At 37.1% G+C, this 19,958-nt stretch overlaps 1 protein-coding gene across 1 annotated transcript in view; it reads left to right on the forward strand.

The window, feature by feature from the left end:
- Nucleotides 1–18,903, forward strand: part of LOC106549910 (nardilysin-like) — a 54,829-nt gene extending 35,926 nt beyond the window's left edge. The window contains exons 22-31 of the mRNA XM_087703570.1: nt 1,136–1,298; nt 2,507–2,538; nt 4,600–4,738; nt 6,563–6,610; nt 9,170–9,222; nt 10,747–10,830; nt 14,240–14,330; nt 14,942–15,058; nt 17,057–17,146; nt 18,709–18,903. Coding sequence (XP_087559696.1) covers nt 1,136–1,298; nt 2,507–2,538; nt 4,600–4,738; nt 6,563–6,610; nt 9,170–9,222; nt 10,747–10,830; nt 14,240–14,330; nt 14,942–15,058; nt 17,057–17,146; nt 18,709–18,903 — 1,012 coding nt within the window. The remainder of the gene's footprint in view (nt 1–1,135; nt 1,299–2,506; nt 2,539–4,599; nt 4,739–6,562; nt 6,611–9,169; nt 9,223–10,746; nt 10,831–14,239; nt 14,331–14,941; nt 15,059–17,056; nt 17,147–18,708) is intronic.
- The last annotated feature ends 1,055 nt before the right edge of the window (nt 18,904–19,958 follow it).

Raw genomic sequence — 19,958 nt, forward strand, 5'->3', positions numbered from 1 at the left:
AAATAACAACAAAACTAGTTTCAGGCCTATGAGTTTAAAGAGGTGTGGTAGTGTTTGAATCAGGGGTGGGTTTCAGGCGGTTTGCGGCAGTCCCCGCAAACCGGTTGGTCGGCGAACCCGGAAGTAAGTAACTTCCGGGAACGCCGAAGGATCCACCCGCCCGCCCGCGTTTCTTACCCGGTTTTGATGAGCTCTGCGCTTCCACGCATGCGCAGAACGCATACAGCACCTGCACGATCCTCCAGGAGCAGCTGGAGCATTGCACAGGCGCTAGTACGCATGCGTGCACTGCACACGTGCACGAGGACGCCGCCGGCCCCGTTCTAACTGAACCGGTTGGAACGGGGCGAGAAACCCACCCCTGGTTTGAATCCATAGACCAGTGGTTCCCAAACTTGGCAACTTTAAGACTTGTGGAGTTCAACTCCCAGAATTCTCCAGCTAGCTCTTCTGGCTGGAGAACTCTGGGAGTTGAAGTCCACAAGTCTTAAAGTTGCCAAGTTTGGGAACCACTGCCATAGACAATATGTGCAATCTATAATTATCCCCATGCTAGAAGAAACATTTGGCCTTGAATTAATAAACAAATTAACAAACCAGAAGATGCACTTCGAAAATTAGAATCAAGATAACAAATCTGAACAATAACTGAACAAAAACTAGATTTCATTTTCTTGAATTAAAAGTATATTCCGGCAATTAGTTCTCAATGTATGACTTCTCATATACTTAATTGTTTGTCACATCAAGGCTGTCACCAATTGGTGATCTATTTTGGAAAGGTTCTGAACAACATTACCCAATGTGTTAGAGTAGAGAAATGTGAGTTCACATTATGCACCTTCTGCTATAGAGGTGCATTTTCTCTAGCATTGGAACCCTATAATCATGAAACACCCCTGCAGTAAAATATTTTGCTTGGTCCTCTTATGAGTAAGTGGATGTTCACATATAGACGTTCCACATATTTAGTGGTGGGACACTGGGAGAGGAGTGGGAACAATTTGCCCCAATACCTAATTAAATGACATATGAATGGAGTTAGATTATTATGATGCTTTCAGCATTAAAAAAAACCCTAAGAATCTAGGATCGATACATATTTACAGATACATCTTCATTTTGGAATTTTCAGAGACATACGACTAACAATATTGGAGCATGGCAGATGGTCATTAATAGAGAAATATCAAACTTTGGTCAATGGTATTTCTATAGCGTCTCTGACAAAATTTGTGGGTGCTTTCAAATCAAACCTGTGGATAGAAGGACTTGTCCAAGGAAACTTTACAAAAAATGTGAGTACAAAATCTACTTAGTTATGGGATGATGAAGGTCATCAGCTGGTAGCAAGAATTAGGACTCCCTTTTATACCCTTTTACAAACTATGTTCTACTAAACAAGGAGTGTCAAACTGGATCTCTTTGAGGACCAGATCAGCATTGTAGTTCTCCTCTGTGGGATGGTGGGGGGGAATGGGGGAGATGGGACAGATGCCTCCTGCACCACAGTAATGGCTAAAACGGGACATGGAGCCCTGTGATGCCCCCTTGAGACCTGTTTTTGGCCTCTCCAGCCTCCAGCAGCACTCTGCCAGCCAAAAATTGGCTGTGCAGAAGCCCTGTGAGGCCTCTGTGCAGCTCATTTTTGGCTGATAGTGCACTGTTGGAGGCCAGGGAGGCCAAAAACTGGCCACATGGGGGCCTCATGAGGTTGCCTCATGACCCATTTTTGGCCAACATAGGCACTGCAGGCCGGTGCTTTGATATTTCCAGGCTGGCACCACATGCCAGATTTAAGCACCCCATGGGCCAGATCTAGCCTGCAGGCCTTAAGTTTGACACCCTTGTACTAGATATTTATTAAATGATAACAATTTTTTAATAATAATAATAAACCCCATCTTTATTTATAACTTGTATTTTATTGTTTTATTTGACTTTATTATTGATCCTGGCAGGCTCAAGGTTGACTCAGTTTTCCATCCTCTCATGGTCGGTAAAATGAGAACCCAGATTGTTGGGGGCAATAGGCTGACTTTGTAAACTCCTCATAAAAGGCTGTAAAGCACTATGAAGTGGTATATACGGCCATTTTGGTGAAAGGCACGGGGTTTCGGGAGGCAAACAAATGCTGTATTCAGTGTATAAGACGTATCCAGATTTTCAGCCTCTTTTTTGAGGGAAAAAGGTCTGTTTTATACTCCGAAAAATACGGTAAGTCTAAATGCTATTGCTGTTTAATATGTTTTTATGTATTTATAGTTTTATTTTAATGTTGTAAGCTGCCCAGAGCCATGTTGTGGTGAGATGGGTGGCAAAAAAATTAATAAATAAATGAAAATAATGAAATCAATATATTATAAATTTTCCGATATAGCTTTATTAATCTAGCCTATAGTCTTGGGATTTCATTATCTTCATACAAAAACTGTTGAATATTGGGACAGAATCACTTTGCCTATTTTTTTTTCAAATTTATTACCTTTCACAATTTATTTCTTAGGAGTCAAAGGAGTTTATGAATTATATCTCTGGGTAAGTATTGCAGTTTGATTCTCCCTACTGAATAAAAGACACAGCTTTTCTTTTCTTTTTGCTAGAACTGCATGGTAGTTGGTATTATTTTCACAACACTTAGCCATAATTTGCATTGGAAACCTAATTCTTTATAGTTGCCAGCCCTTTTAGTATACATTTAGTAGAGTTGTGTAGTATTATTGATGTATTAGGCTTGTATGCATTTGTTTAAGAACACCTACATTACTATAGCGCTTGTTTAAATATCTATATTTATTTTAAAAATTGTTTTCTATCAGTGATCTTAATTAGCAAAAAAAGCTTTGAAATTCCAGTGTTTTTTCATACTATAAATATTATTATGTATTGTTTGATGTCACCTTGTATTAATTTAGACCAACTGGCCAGTTTAAAATTCCAGCATAATTTTCATATTAATTGTAAAGCCATCTACTGTTTCCATCAGATGTGGGTTGCCAATTTCTTTACTACTGGTTTGGGTGCGCTCCTGTGTGTGCTTGCACATGCACCACTTCTGCACATGCATAGAAGTGTCTGGGCGGGTGGGTGGAGCCTCCCGCCACCGCGACTACCGGTTCGGCTGATCCGGGCCAAACTGGCAGCAACCCACCTTTGGTTTCCATGAGCTTATACTATACACCAGCAAAGTAAATTCCGTATCACCATAGCAGGGAGCTTTGCTCCCTGGGTGGTATAAGCCTCAATCAAATCCTGCACTACATTTATTATACAGAAGAGATGGTGCAGTCATCCCATTCTAATATTTGGAAGCAAGGATATTTCATTGCGTAGAACTTCAAAGGACATTGTGGATTTTTTTTTTACATAAACATACCTTCGACTATGGCCTTTGTCAGATGACATAGTAATGCAATTGTAGGGCAGGATCATTTGAAGACTGATATGGGCTAAGAGACAGAACCCAACAGAGCAGATGGAGAAAAACTGGTCTTTTCTGCCAATGTAGCTGAAATCTTAGGTTGTATACAGGAAACCCCCAAGCACCATCTCAGTCCATAAGAGTGACAGCAGGTCAAAAGCCAGACTACTGAAAGATGGAGAAGCATGAGACTGTAGGAAAGTTCAGTCTTTCTTCCTTGGGAATGGAAACTTGGGTGTTTTTAGAACTGCTGCTGAATAAACCAGATTTCTGAGATTCTAAATAAGAGTGGCAGATTGAATGCTATAGCTTGCCTTTAGAAAATGATCCACTGCTAGAAATACTATGTATATTAGGAATTCTCCTCTGTTAGAACTTTTCCCTGTATCTACAACTACTTGGAGTCAAAGAGGATTGTATTTTTCTGCTGCTTTGACTGAGTTTTGGGCCTACAATGCATCTGACTTCTGCCTCATTCCTTAGTTGCATTTTCAAAGGAAAGCTGAGCAAGTTTTCTTTACCTACCAATGTGCTGATTCTTTGGCAGGAAAAAGATGCTTTCAAAGTGCTACAATCTCCTATACCGATAAAGGGAAATATTTGTAGATGAAGGTTGAAGTGTCCTTTGTGCTCTCTGAGCTTGGTTGTTTTCTTGCAAACGTTTCATTGCCCAAACTAGGTAACTAGTGCATTGATGATTAATCTAGTTTGGGTAATGAAACATCTGCAAGAAAACCAACTAAGCTCAGAGAATACCAAGGTCCCTTCATCTTCTTGATGCTGCTGTGATTATTCACCTGCCAATGAAAAAAAATGAGATATCAAAAATCGTAATCAGGGACTTGGACTGCTGTTTTTAGGGAGATTTTAGTATGTGTCCTGTTTCTCCAAAAATAAGATCCCCCAGATAATAAGCCCAATCGGACTTTTGAGCACATGGGCTAAAATAAGCCCTTCCCAAAAATATTGCAACACAGCAGCAGCCATGAGGTGACCATACTCACTGCCTCCTGCACCTCAAAAATAATCACCCCCCTCCCCCCCAAAAATAAGGCAAAGTGTTTATTTCGGGGGTCAAAAGAAAATAAGACCCTGTCTTATTTTCGGGAAAACATGGTAGAATAATTTTTCCATGAGCTGCTTTATTATTTATTTATTTGGTCTCCTTCCTTCTCCAGAAAATTGCAGTTCCATCCTTTAATACACCCATGTCCCATTCAGTTTCGAGTGATGGAGTTGCCTAATAGTCACATCCTATGTAAAGTGAAATCTCTTCACGTTGGGGATGCAAACACTGATGTCACAGTCTATTACCAGGTGAATTTTACCTCAGGATTTGAAATAGATGTTAAAGTGTTTAATAATTTATATCAAGTTATTGCACTTGTTAAGCTATTTTATCATGTGACAATTTTTTAAAATGACACTTGTACCTTTTTATGTTTTGTCTTTTAGTCATAAATTAAAATGGTTGCATCATATGAAAATAATAAGTTTATATAATAATTTATCCTATGATTCTACTCTATGATTGAGTTTTTAAGGAGAAACTTTTTAACATAATAGTCACCTTTTACTTATTCCATATACCTATCCCACATTTCTTAGTCTATTACTGGAATAATTTACAACTGGAAACTCCTTATAGATTTACATGAGGCAGAAAAAATGCACTTTATAATTTGTGGGTTTGATTATTTTAAAAATAATAATCAAACCCACAAATTATAGTACAAAAAATGATTTTGTTTGCAATCGTAAAATAAGAGATCATTTTGTAATTGTGCTTATGTTTGCTGCAAAGGAAATTGGAAGTGTCTTTTTTCTATTTCTTTTCAAGCATAAAATGGCATTATTAAGGAAAGGGTAGAAAATAAGCTTTTTGAATGAGTGATTATCAAATAGAGCAAGAAGGGGTTATCAGAAAAAAGAGCTCCCAAAACAGGGGTGGGTTCCTGCCAGTTCTAACCTCTTCTATAGAAGAGGTTCCACAAATCTACAGTGCCGTTTAGAACCGGTTCCAGCTCCCTCCCCCCGCCCGTCCGCACATCATCAAGATGAAGAGTGACAGGAGTAATTCTGGGAGTTGAAGTCCACAAGTCTTAAAGCTGTCAAGTTTGAACACCCCTGGGGTTTTTTTTCTAAAGGGTTAGGGGTGCAAGGGTCTTGTAACTTGACAGCTTTAAGACTTGTGTGCTTCAAATGCCAGAGTTTCTGAGCCAACATTTTGGTTGCTAAGCAAGAGCGTTGTTAAGTGAGTTTCATCACATTCTACAAGTTGGCCATGCCCATTCAGTCACATGGCTGGCAAGCCATTCCCACAAAGCAAGCCGCACCTACGGAAGAGTTTCTAAAAGATTTTGAAACCCACCACTGCCCCAAAACCATAATGGTGATAGAAATCAGTAGTAATAGATTGGCATATTTTTTGCACTATTATGATGCACCTGACCATAAGATGCACCTAGATTTAGAGAAGGAAAATAAGAACAAAAACATCAGGTGGAGCCTGAGAGGACCACAGATAGGTGTCCTCTCATGTGCCAGCTCTGCCTATTGACTCCTGCACTGTGGAAAAGAGACAGAAGAGGCAGGCAATGACAAAGACAGAAAAGATGGGGTTCAGCACTGTTAAAGGACCTCACTACCGCAGCCCGGCTGCTATTCACCAAAGGAACGGCACCAACGCACAGACATTTCTACTTACTTTTTTTTAGGAGGGAGTGCATCTTATGGAGTGAAAAATAAGGTTGATAGATAATCAGAAGTAATCAAGACTTCATATCTTTTTTTTACATGTATTATCTGCAAAAAAAAATGTGTCTTTGGTCCAACATTTATGGCCACCAATGTGACTTTCTCAACCTGCCTGTTGGATATCTCTTGACATCACTCTTGTCAAACACTGCCAGTGTTTTTCTCCCAAACCCTTCCTTCAAATGGGCAATTTGAGCACTGCAGGGAAAAAATAGTAATAGTTTAACCAAGTTGATTGTAGGCTTTGGTGATTCAGAGGTCTGAGTTCTTTAGCAAAATGTAGAGCAAGAACAAATTAAAACCATTCTTATGGTACACTTTCATTTTGAAAGATATACCATATACCTAGACAAATAATTAATCCACTATTATCTATTTTTTTAGACCGGAGCTAAGAAATTAAAAGACTATACACTCACAGAACTGCTTGTGGTGAGTTCTAGTGCTGTAACTTTAAAAACTATTGCCCAAGTTTGTTCTTTCTGCTTCCTCTTCACCAGTGCTGAAATTCATTTTTTTTTACTACTGGTTCTGTGGGCATGGCTTGGTGGGTGTGTCAGGGGAAGGATACTGCAAAATCCCCATTCCCTTCCCACTCCTGGGGAAAGGATATTGCAAAATCCCCATTCCCTCTCCACTTCTGGGGAAAGGAAATTGTAAAATCTCCATTCCCTCCCCACTCTGGGGCCAGCCAGAGGTGGTATTTGCCAGTTCTCTGAACTACTCAAAATTTCTGTTACTGGTTCTCCAGAACCTGCTGAATTTCATCCCTGCTCTTCACTCTCTGTCCTGGTGTGCTTAATTTTTTTTTTGAATTTTTTATTTTAATTGAACAAAAAAAAAATCATCCTTCATTACATCTTGCAGAAAGCGTGTCGATTGGTTACAAATAACTTTCGTGCATTTCTTTCACTGTCATTACTTATAGTTCGTATTAGATTACACACTTTAAGTCAAAAATCTTTGTATATCTTACTATCAATGTACCACAATTCTTATTTGACTACAGTTATTTGAACATGCTTTTACCTCAAATCATTCATACTTAAAGACACAACCACATAATGGCATTCGTTAGTTATTTCAAAAAATCCTCCAATAACATTACACCTTTATAACATCTTTTAAGTAAATGTCAATAAATAAGATTTCTACGTCTGTCCCCCCCCCTTTTTTTTTTCCAACTCACTGACTAAAATTTATATCTAAGTTACTTTGGCCAATACTATAGCATGTATATATTGTTAAACAATGAACATTAACATTTCTTTGTTGTTATTATAATTGGCTAAAAATCATTTACTATTTATGCCCCATCTCCTCTCATTAGGGCCCCATTAATAAATTCATCTATTATCTTTATCTTCTATATCTTCATTCTCCCTTTAATTTTGGGGGCTCCAACCCCATCATCTTTTGCTGTGACGAAGACTAGTCTTTCTAGCTTCTTCTCAATTCTCCCATATCCTTCCAATAGATTTTGAATTCCAGCCAAGATATTTTGGAATTTTATGGTTTCCTCATCTAAGTATTGACCCATGTTTCCAAAACAGAAGAGAGAGAGAAAAAAGAAAAAACAACTAATAATGACTGCCAGTCTAGTCTTCCAGGCCTCTCTTAGCTTTTATTTTAAGTTGACTTAAACACAAGTTCTTTTATGTTCTTCAAAGGGGAAGGGTTCTGTTCCCTCCCTCCCTCCCTCCCTCCCTCCCTTTCTTTCTTTCTTTCTTTCTTTCTTTCTTTCTTCCTTCCTTCCTGCCCTTGGTTTTTTATCAGTTTCTGTAAACAAGTTGCAAACCCTTCAGCTGCAAAGTTAGTGAAGTCAAATAAAGAAATAGATACATTGTTTCAAAAAAACTCCCGACTGGCAGCTAATTTTAACCTTCTGTAGGAAACAAAGTTCTTTAGATTGCTTTTAGTGTGATTTAATAACAAGTAGTAGGAAGAATTGTTAAAATAAAAAGGAAGGTTTTAATCCAGAAGTCAAAAAATAAAACAACAAGAAGCAGAAGAAAAAAGATCAATCCGTTCACTTTAAGAGGAGAAATGAGAAACCTTGCAAGCACTTCAATCCACAAAGAATAGTTACAAAGAAAAAAAAGCTTTCCAAAGCAATCCAATTAGGGTTAATTTCGCCGCTCAATTCTTTTGCTTAAGGATCTAATTTGGTTTTAAAGAAAAATTTCTTTGGGCAGTCTTTTGCAAAATGGAAAAAATACATCACCAGATGGACTCACTTTCTCTTTTCACTTCCTTCCTTCTGGAACGTCCCGACTTCATCAGCCTAGGGGCTGCCTGTTCACCGTGGGCTTGAAGCACTTCCCTTGGGTCTATCAGGGATTTTGCGATATCCCTGAGATCAGCATGGCTTTGTCTTCCTGATCACCATCTCTACGGGACGGTTTAGGTCTCAATGGACTCCCCAGCAGCAAAAGTGTCAACGGCGGTCTCAGAGTATCGAGACCGCACATTGTAACATTGCGACATGGCTCCTCATACTCCCCCTGGTGTGCTTAATTTTTAATTCATAGGCTGAAGAACTATTGTATTTTTTCAACTGATTTGTAAGCTCTTTCACCACTTCTTTGTTATTAAAAAGTGTACTTCTCCTCATCCCCACCCTTATAGCTCTAATTCAAAACATTAGAGAAGCAAATCTGTCAATCTATGGAGAAATAGGAGTTCAGGAGTTTGATAGCATTTGTTTCTACTAGCAAATTTTGAACAACATACCGTGAGCTGAAATTCACTTCATCAAATGAAGCAGAAGCTTATCCCTTTTAATAAAAATGTGTTACTTAGCAAAAGTGCTATCAGATTCTTCATTTAATTCTAGATACATTTCAGAAGAAAGTCACAATTGTAAAGCTTTTAACATCTTATCCTCTTTATAAGGACAAAAGATAGAATCATACAGCGGCATGTATAATTTTATAAATGTATGAGTTAAGCAAACTACATTATTTAACTTCTAAATCTCTGGAATTTCAGATGCACATGGAGGAGCCATGCTTTGATTTCCTGAGGACCAAGAATACACTGGGGTGAGTTCTCCACTTCTAGTCCTGTGGAAGTATCTGATCAAAGATTATAGTTTTTATAGTTTTTATGTCTATAGGATTGGTTCCTCTCTCTTGCTTCCTGTATCTTTCTATTTAAATATAAACGAACAGAACAGCCTTTTATATTAAATGTGATGTATTTCTGTAAAGATTTGCAAGTTTTTCCACTCTCCAGATAATACCTTTGGAGGCAAAAAAAATTATCAAGATCTAGCATTAGTATATAATTGACAGAAATTTAAAAAATGTTTTAAAACATGGACAAAAGGTAAAGGTTCCCCTCACACATACAGTATGTGCTAGTCGTTCCCAACTCTATGGGGCGGTGCTCATCTCTGTTTCAAAATCAAAGAGCCATCGCTGTCGGAAAACGTCTCCATGGTCATGTGGCCAGCATGACCAAGATGCATGGAATGCTGTTACCTTCCCACCAAAAGTGGTTCTTATTTTTCTTCTTGCATTTTTACCTGCTTTCGAACTGCTAGATTGGCAGAAGCTGGGACAAGTAACGGGAGCTCACTCCATTACTCGGCTCTATGGATTCGAACTGCCAAACTGCCGACCTTTCTGATTGACAAGTTCAGTGTCTTAGCAACTGAGCCACCATGTTCCTTTATAGATGGACAAACCTCAAGCCAATGTAGACATTTCAATAGCTACTTGAAACCAACAGACTTTTGTCTCTGGTATTCTTTCTGGGAGAGAGGGAGGGAAGGAAGGAAGGAAAACTTTTTTTATAAGAATAGTGGGAAACCCCCAAAATAATAGTTATTAATTAGGAAACAATGTGAAAAACCTAATTATTCCCTTCCTAAACTGTAATCTATCCATGTTTAACTTAAAAGTACCTGTTCATCTGAAATAACTGCTTTTAAACATCAAACAAGTCTATAAGATCATTGTTCCTTCAATCTTGTCAGTTTGAAGCCTTGTTGGCTGTGAAATTCTGGAAGCTGAAGTCCACACATCCTAAAGCTACCAAGATTGAAAACACTGCTATAGAGTATTTCCCTACTCCCGCTTTTGAAAAGGCAGATTTTTAAAAATGCCATAATTTTGGCTTTGGGCATTCCACCATCCCTTCTGTGAATTAGGTCTTTAAATGAATAAGTTTACCATCCTGGATATTAGCCCAGAAGACGAAATACCTAACAAAATGTCTTCTAATCTGGTACCTTTTAGATGTTTGATGTTGCAGCCTCAATGGGGATGATCTAACATTGGAGAAAGAATCCAGGGACAGCTGGGCTTAACCCTACTGATGGAGTGGACCATCCCTGTCTTTTCCCTCTCCCTTGAAGTCTAGGAGATAGAAAGCCTTTGTTTAAATCTCTGGTTCAAAGCTGTAACTCTAGCAAATCACTGACTGTTGGCTTCCATGAAGTTTCAATAAGCATATGGAAGAATGAGTTTAATAGGAAAATGAATGTATATTAATACACCCTAATTAATAGTCTGCATAAAATGACTTTTGATTCTGAATATTGTTCTTTTCATTTGCTTTAGTTACCATGTCTACCCTGCTACAAGAAATACTTCTGGGATCCTGGGTTTTTCTGTTACCGTAACAACACAGGCAACCAAATATAAGTAAGTCTCTCTTTTTCTCATACCAAGTAAATGTCATATTATTGTTTCCATCCTACAACACTATGAGTTCTGGAAGTCTTAATAGCTAATCATTCTTGAAAAACTCTGAGATGTTTAAAACTGCTAATTCTCCATTACAAATGTTTCTGCTACTTTCTTTTAAAACTGAGAGGTTTAATGTATTTGCTGAGATATATTTCCAAAACAAGCCTACCTATTTAATTGTCTGACCTATAAGAGACAGGAATGCCTATCAAATTTATGGCTCAGATTCAGGTACATTAAAACGAAAGTTACCGATTCATAGCAGCTACTAAATTAAACTCCACAACATACCTTCACTGAATTTTAGCTGGATTAGGATTTTTTCTAAAAATGAAAATTGACTTTAGCTTAACATAGGACATGAAGTCCTATGCTTCATAAATTACTTTTGAATACACATGTCAGCCTTAATTTTTTTTACATCATCAATTTAGAAGATCTGAGGGTAGCATATTTCTATGTTATCTACACAAAGACCAAGCATATTGCATAGAACTTGAATTTGAATTAGGGAGATGGCAAATCTTTCAGAGAAAATTCACCACTTTTACCACTCTCTTTTTTAAATAAAGAAGGATCTTTATATATGCATAATTGTGTAATGTGCATACACACAGAAACACACACAGAGAGGTGTCCATTTAAGGACAACCCAAGGTTTTTAAAAATAAATGCTTCATGAAAGAGAGTTGAACATTCGCCAGAAAAAGAAAGACAAATATATGAGTCTTGTTTAGAAATGTGCTAAACTGCAGCCTTAGACACGCAGCTTTTCAATATGCTAATTGGATTATATTAAGAACATAAGAGTTGCCAAGGACTTAAAACTTGTCAAGAAGAGATAGGCAAATAATTATTGGTCTCTCGGCTGGATATTATTTTCTAAAAGTAAACTATTTTTTCCCTATTTTTAGTCTTGATACATAATGTAGCAACACAAAAGGGAAAACAAGAATACAAGTAGTCTCAGAATAATTCATTTATAGTGACTGTTCAAAATTACTATGGCATTGACAAAAGTGATTTATGACAATTTTTCACATTTAAGACTGTTACAGCATCCCCGGGGTCACGTAATCAAAATTCAGCCGCTTGGCAACAGGTTTATAGTTATGATGGTTGCAGTGCCCAGGAATCATGTGATCTGACAACAAAGTCAATGGGGAAGCCAGAATTACTTCACAACTGTGATACTAACTTAACAACTGCAGTGATTCACAACAAGTATGGCAAGGAAGGTCATTAAGATAGGAGAAAATGCACTTAACAAATGTCTCACTTTGCATAAATTTTGGGCTCAGTTGTGGTCTAAGTCGAGGAGTATGTATGTATGTATGTATGTATGTATGTGTATATATATGTATGTGTGTGTCTGTTTGTGTGTGTGTGTGTGTGTATTCGTTCGATTCCCAGTAAGGGTTTGATGAGAGCTGAATAGCTTGAAATAGATCTATACTAGTCTCCCTTTATTTATTTATCAGCACAAATGCAACATATATATATATACATACATACATACATACATACATACATACATACATACATACATACATACATACATACATACATACATACATATATATATATATATATATATATATATATAAATATAAACACATTGGACCTTTCTGGCTTTGCCATTTCCATATATGTTTTAACATAACAACAAATACAGTTTCTATTTATCATACATAGCTACTTTGATCTTATAAACATATCCCTTGTCCACCTTTGTATATTTGTTTATGTTTTATCCAGTTCCAATTTTGCAAATCCTCAGTATATTCTGTTCTGACTCATTTTCCTCCTTTCCAACCATTGATACATTTTGTTCCAAATTTCATAATATTCTACCTCTATTTAGATGTGGGGGGGGGAGATGGGTAACCAGTTTAGTAGAGATGGTCACATTCCCTGCCCTCTCAACAGATGGATGGAATTATTTCACTGGGAAAAATTGCTGAAACCTACTGTAATTTTAATTTGACTCTGATGAGTATCTGATGCCCATCATGGCTTACCTCCTTTAATACAATTGGACCACCTAAATACAAATCAATCTATTGCTTGGGTTCCGTTTTTTTCCAGGTTCACTACTGTGTAAGTTTATTGGTTAATGCTGGGGGGGGGGGATCTTGCTTTTAGCATCTCCTGACTTTATACTTTATACTTTACATAAATGACTTTACTTTATATTTTATGTATACTTTACATAAATGACCTTTGCTATCATATTATAAGCAACCGTGTTCTCTTTGCTGATAATGTAAAATTATTCAACACCACCAACAATGCTGCTACCCTACAAAAAGACTTTGACTATGTGTCAGAATGGTGAAACAATTGGCAACTCCAAATCTCAACCAACAAATGCTCTGTCTTATACATTGGCAGGAAAAATCAGAACACAAAATACTAGCTGGGTGGATATGACCTCGTAGATGAGCCCCACTCTGTCAAGGACCTTGGAGTACTCATCTCAAATGATCTAAGTGCCAGAGCTCACTGTAACAGCATTGCCAAAAAGGCATTAAGAGTTGTTAACCTAATCTTGCATAACTTCTTCTCTGGTAATATTGAACTGCAAACTAGGGCATACAAAACTTGCTAGTTCAATTCTTGAATATAGCTCATCTGCCTGGAACCTGCACTGCACATGAGACACAAATACAATTGAACAAGTCCAGAGATATTTCATGAGAAGAGTGCTCGCAACAAAATACCTTATGCCACCAGACTTGAAATTTTTGGTCTTAGACAGTTTAGAACTTCACCGTCTTCAATCTGACCTAAGTGTAGTACATATAATTATCTGCTACAATGTCCTACCTGTCAATGAATACTTCAGCTTCAACCACAACAACACACGAGCTCACAATAGATACAAACTTATGGTAAACTGCTCCAAACTTGATTGCCAAAAATACAACTTCAGGAACAGAGTTGTCAATGCCTGGAATTTACTACCTGGCTCTGTGGTTTCTATCCCAAACCCCCAAAACTTTAGCCTTAGACTATCTGCTGTCAACCTCACTCCATTCCTCTGGTCTTTAAGGGGCATGCATAAGCGCACCAGCGCACCAACCATCTCTGTCCTAGTATTCCCTTGTATTCGTATTCATTTCATGTATTCATAATCATGTCTATACTTATATCTGTTATCTAATTCACGCTTGACAAAATAAATGAATAAATAAATAAATAAAATACTTGCTAGCAGTCAACAGAACTTTGATCCGCTCTGGGTTACACGAAAGTGTTCAGCCTGCACTAAAATCCATAACTGAACCTAGGCAAGATTAAATACTATATAGGTAGCATTAAAAATATTGAAGATCATATTATCTCTTTTAAATGTTTTTAGCTCTGAATATGTTGACAAAAAAATAGAAGAATTCTTCGCCCACTTTGAGGAAAGACTCCGGAATTTGTCTGAAGAAGAATTTCTTGCTCAGGTACAGATTATATAAATGTATGATTTAGAATATAGAAAGGTAACCTTATGATCGTCAGATACTTGTAGTTCAAATCTCATTAGTCTTAGGTTTACTTAATAGCAAGGGATTGTAGAAACCCTAATCCAAAACATCTGGAGGACATTAAGATACCTTTTAATGGCATGTTATTTTCAAGGAATTTGTAGGAGTCACCCTGGGTTGTCATAAGAGCGCTCTAATCTGCACCAATTAATGACTTAAATTTAATTCCGAGCAGATCTTGTTCAATAGATATTGGTTGAGTTTCTTATTCTGATATTGACACGATGTCCTAGAGAGGACTAATGACAATGGGGCTACTCTAGGAACATCCACTCCTGTCTGCTTAGCTGTCTTGCCCCTGCCCTGAGTGGCAATTGAGAGAGAAGAATATACATATTTTGGTTTTAGTTTCTCTAGGTTGCTCAGAGTCATTTTTGAAGCTGGGCAATCTAGCAATTGGCTAAATAAATATTTGCTTTTGTAAACTGTAAGGAGAGCTGGCTGGAGAATTCTGGGAGTTGAAGTCCACAAGTCTTAAAGTTGCCAAGTTTGGGAACCACTGCTGTAAGGAATCATATATTTCACAGGTATCTGCTCTAATCAAGCTTAAGCGCACAGATGACTCCCATCTTGGAGAAGAAGTCGACAGAAACTGGAATGAAGTGATTACTCAACAATATGTCTTTGACAGGCTTGCCCGAGAGGTAATAAATGGAAAGCATTACTAGTTTCATTCTTTCGAAATTTGTAAAGCTTTAAGTAGGCAAATATGCATGCGTACTTTCACACACACTTTTTATAATTAAACCATAAAGGCAATCTGGTTCATAAATGAGCAGAAATGGAAAACTGAGACATTTTGTTTTGCTGGCCTGAAGGGACAGAGTTGGAATTTAAGTGGTTCCCGACAAATGGTGAAAGCATGGTAAAATGGAAAGATAGGAGATCTAGGCTTCTTAAAATCATGTTCTGAGAGAAAAATAAATACACAACTCATCATAAGTGTCAACGAACAGCTTGTTTTCCACATGAATATTATCTCGTTGTAGGTCATGTGTGAGACAGCAGCAACTGAAGCCTTCAAAATCTCAAAAAGTGGTTAATGGGGGGAAAAAAGTCTTAAATGCAGCCTTCACTGCTGTATCTTTTTTTTTAGTCAGGGATTAGTGAAAATAAACATCGAGTCTGCCTTTTTACTCTTAACTCAGAAGAGTGTCTTCTGATCCATTATGCTTCTAATCCTCACATGTTTCTTTTTTTCCTCTTTTTGTTATATGTCAAAACTATGCATTTGTGAGAGCCAATTCTCAGTCTCCAGGGTATTGCAAAGATATAATTGTTGCAGAGCAGGGATTTCAAAAGACAATTCCTGTACCAGGAAATTGTGTCTGTAGTATATTTTGATTATTCAAATTATAGGTTTTCACTTGGAAGTGTCCCCTTAATGGTCATGCTTAGGATTTCAACTCCAAGGTGAGGCATAACATGCAATAAAGAAGAGATTTATTGTAGTATTCAAAATGTGACAAAATAGAACAATAGCAGATTTGGGTTCTGATAAAAAGTTATTAAGTAACTTGAGCTTCCATCCTTCCCTCTGCTATGAAATTACAGACAAAAAAACATGACATTCTTAGGCATTTGCCGCTCGGGATCTGACTGGTCCAAGCTTTTTAACTTCACTAGACAGACATGATACTGTTTTGGACATCTTTCCTCCTTAACAGCAAGCAAAGCTTTATGAGCCTTGGACCATTTTTCAGTCCAAGGGAGACTGTGAGCTTCTTTTAAAGAAAGAAAGAAAGAAAGAAAGAAAGAAAGAAAGAAAGAAAGAAAGAAAGAAAGAAAGAAAGAAAGAAAGAAAGAAAGGAGGGAGGGAGGGAGGGAGGGAGGGGTGGGGAGGAAAGAGAGAGAGAAAGAGGGTGTGAGGGAGGGAGGGAAGAAAGAGAGAGAGGGGGAGGGAGAGCGGGAGGGAGGGAGGTTGGTCAAGTCTAATGAAGAGAAGGACTAGGGGTGACATGATACTAATATTCCAATATTTGAGAGGCTTTCACAAAGAAGAACGGGGTCAACTTATTCTCCAAAGTGCCTGAGGATAAGACAAAATGTAACAGGAAAATTATCAAAGAGAGGGCCAACTTAGAATTAAGGAGAAATTTTATGACAGTAAGAACAATTAATCAATGGAACAACTTGCCAAGTTGTGGGTGCTCAACACTGGAGGTTTTTAAGAAGAGATTCGGCAGCCATTTGGCCAGAATGGTACAGGGTGTTCTGCAAGAGGAGGAGGGGGGAGGGGCAGGGGAGGGGGAGGAGGAGGAGGAGGAAGGGGAGGAGGAGAAGGAGGAAACAACTTCATTGGAAACCTATGCTAAAGAAAGTCTTGTAAGGTTGGCCTCTCAAATTTAGTACAGAGCATATATGCATGGTTAGTTGTTCTAGTTAGAACAAACTAATGGGACTGGGGTGCCAAGAGTGTTTCCTTTTTCAAATATTCCAGTGTGAAAATCTCACTGCTGAGGGCTTCCTGCTTTCATTTTTTTCCTGTAAAACAGTTTAAAATGACCATCTTCTGGACTTTTGTGTGAAGCATGCTTTTAGTTCTTATAAAATAACAACATTGAGTCAAAGTGGTTATACTGTAAAACTTGCAAATCTTTACTGGATGATTCTAAGGAATTCTGTTCTCTGTGGCTTTATAGATTGTAGCACTGAAAAGCCTTACTAGATCCCAGTTGATCGACTGGTTCCTACATTTCAGGAGGAAGCATAGGAGAGTGCTGAGCGTCCATGTAAGTATTCCCAAAAACACTTACACGCACTGAGGGAGAAGCAGAAAGAGAAATTTATTTTATTTATTTATTTTGATTTGTCAACCGTTTACAAGATAATAGATATAAGAATAAACATGAGTATGAATGAAATGGGTACGAATAAATGGGGACACTAGGACAGGGTTGGTAGGCACAATGGTGTCCTTATGCACGCCCCTTACAGACCTCTTAGGAATGGGGTGAGGTCAATAGTAGACAGTGTAAGGTTAAAGTTATGGGGATTTGAAGATGCAACAACAGTCAGGTAGTGCATTCCAAGCATTGATCACTCTGTTGCTTAAATCGTATTTTCTGCAATCAAGTTTGGAGCAGTTTACATTGAGTTTGTAACTGTTGTGTGCTCTTGTATTATTGCGGTTGAAACATAAGTAGTCATTGACTGGTAGGAAGTTGTAGTGGATAATTTTTTGTACTACTCTTAAGTCCAACCGTAGGTGGCGTAGTTCTAAGTCGTCCAGATCTATATCTATATCTGTATCTGTATCTGTATCTGCATCTGTATCTGTATCTGTCTTTCTATCTATCTATCTCTATCTCTCTCTCTATCTCTCTCTCTCTCTCTCTCTCTCTCTCTCTATCTATCTATCTATCTCTATCTATCTCTATCTCTATCTCTATCTCTATCTCTATCTCTATCTCTATCTCTATCTCTATCTCTATCTCTATCTCTATCTATATCTATATCTATATCTATCTATATCTATCTATATCTATCTATATCTATCTATATCTATATCTATATCTATATCTATATCTATATCTATATCTATATCTATATCTATATCTATATCTATATCTATATCTATATCTATATCTATATCTATATCTAATCTATATCTATATCTATATCTATATCTATATCTATATCTATATCTATCTATATCTATATCTATATCTATATCTATATCTATATCTATATCTATATCTATATCTATATCTATATCTATATCTATATCTATCTATCTATATCTATATCTATATCTATATCTATACCTATACCTATACCTATACCTATACCTATACCTATACCTATACCTATACCTATACCTATACCTATACCTATACCTATACCTATACCTATACCTATACCTATACCTATACCTATACCTATACCTATACCTACCTACCTACCTACCTACCTACCTACCTATCTCTATCTCTATCTCTATCTCTATCTCTATCTCTATCTATCTATCTATCTATCTATCTTTCTATATCTATATCTATATCTATATCTATATCTATATCTATATCTATATCTATATCTATATCTATATCTATATCTATATCTATATCTATATCTATATCTATATCTATATCTATATCTATATCTATATCTATCTGTCTGTCTGTCTGTCTGTCTGTCTATCTATATATATATATCCTTTGCTAGAAAATTATGGAAGTCAAGATTAAAATAAAAAAAATCATTGTGATTGCTGGACAACAGACTCTGCTTACATTTCTTTATTCCGGATGTTTGCTGATCTTAAATAACCATTTGATTTTTGAACTTTCAGGTGATAGGCTATGGTAAACAAGAAGGAGATGTGAATGTTAAACCTATTTCCATTGTCCAAGAATCTATGTTTAGCAGAGAACCGCAACTGACCTTTTTGCCTTCTTCTCCTCTGTTGAATATCCCCGCTATACTGGACATTAGATCTTTCATCTCAACTCTCAACATTCTTCCTTACCATAAGATATTAAAGTAATCCACATGATACTAAAATAGCTTCATAAAATAATTTTCATTCTCTAGCTTGCTGGTGTCATGTTTTCATAGTCTGTTACCCACAAGTAATTTTGCAGACAATCTTGTTTGAGGAACTGAGGAAAACATAGGACAGAAAAATTCCATGTAATTTTTTTTCATCATATCCTCAGTCTCTGTTTTCTTCCCATTTTCCTCTGGGGTTTTTTTCTGCTTCTTTTATATTTGCACTTGCATTTCATTTTTCCCCCCTTCAGGGCTAAGTAGTTAGTACAAGTTATTGTTGCTTATGTCCTTAAATGCTGTAGTGAAATAAGGAGTCCTTGGTGGTCTCTGAGCTTGATTGCAACCGAACCGGTTGGAACGGGGCGAGAAACCCACCCCTGATATATAGGTATGTATGCATGTATGCATGTACGTAGGGTATGTGTATATGTATATCAATAGCAATAGCACTTAGACTTATGGTATATACCGCTTCATAGCACTTTTACAGCCCTCTTTAAGCTTCTACTTCTACTTCTAAAATAGAATGCCATGGAGTAGAAGTACTCCCAGGAAAGCAAATGGTCAATAATCATATCAGTGATGAAGATGGTGATCTAATTAGCTTTATTATCTAAGAAAACTTTAACCAACTTTCATCTAATGACGCAGGTCTATTTGGGAACTAGTGGATATATTGCAACTCTAACTCTGGTTGATAACTCTGGAAGGTGAAGTTCTAACATATTTAAGCAACTCAGGTTCAGAAAAGTTTATTTGGCATTATATCCATCTGATATCTATGTTTACCATAGGACAATCTGTGGGACAGATTGGATGGATTAGCTATAAATTCCTGACAAAAATACCTCTTGGTCCTGTCCAAGTTATTATGATGTGAAAAGCAGTTTTAAAAAGTGGCATAATTGTTTTTACCAAACTACAAAAGCAGTTTTGTTGAGACTTAAGATGATGTAGCAGATAGCACATTGGGTTCAAATTCCCCCTCTGCTATGAAGCACACAGGGTGGCCTTAAATCAATCATAGTTCTTACCCTAATTTACTTGATA

The sequence above is a fragment of the Thamnophis sirtalis genome, unplaced genomic scaffold (assembly GCF_051295495.1).
Source record: "Thamnophis sirtalis isolate CommonGarterSnake01/CBP01778 unplaced genomic scaffold, rThaSir2_p1.2 scaffold_2, whole genome shotgun sequence".
Classification (NCBI taxonomy): domain Eukaryota; kingdom Metazoa; phylum Chordata; class Lepidosauria; order Squamata; family Natricidae; genus Thamnophis; species Thamnophis sirtalis.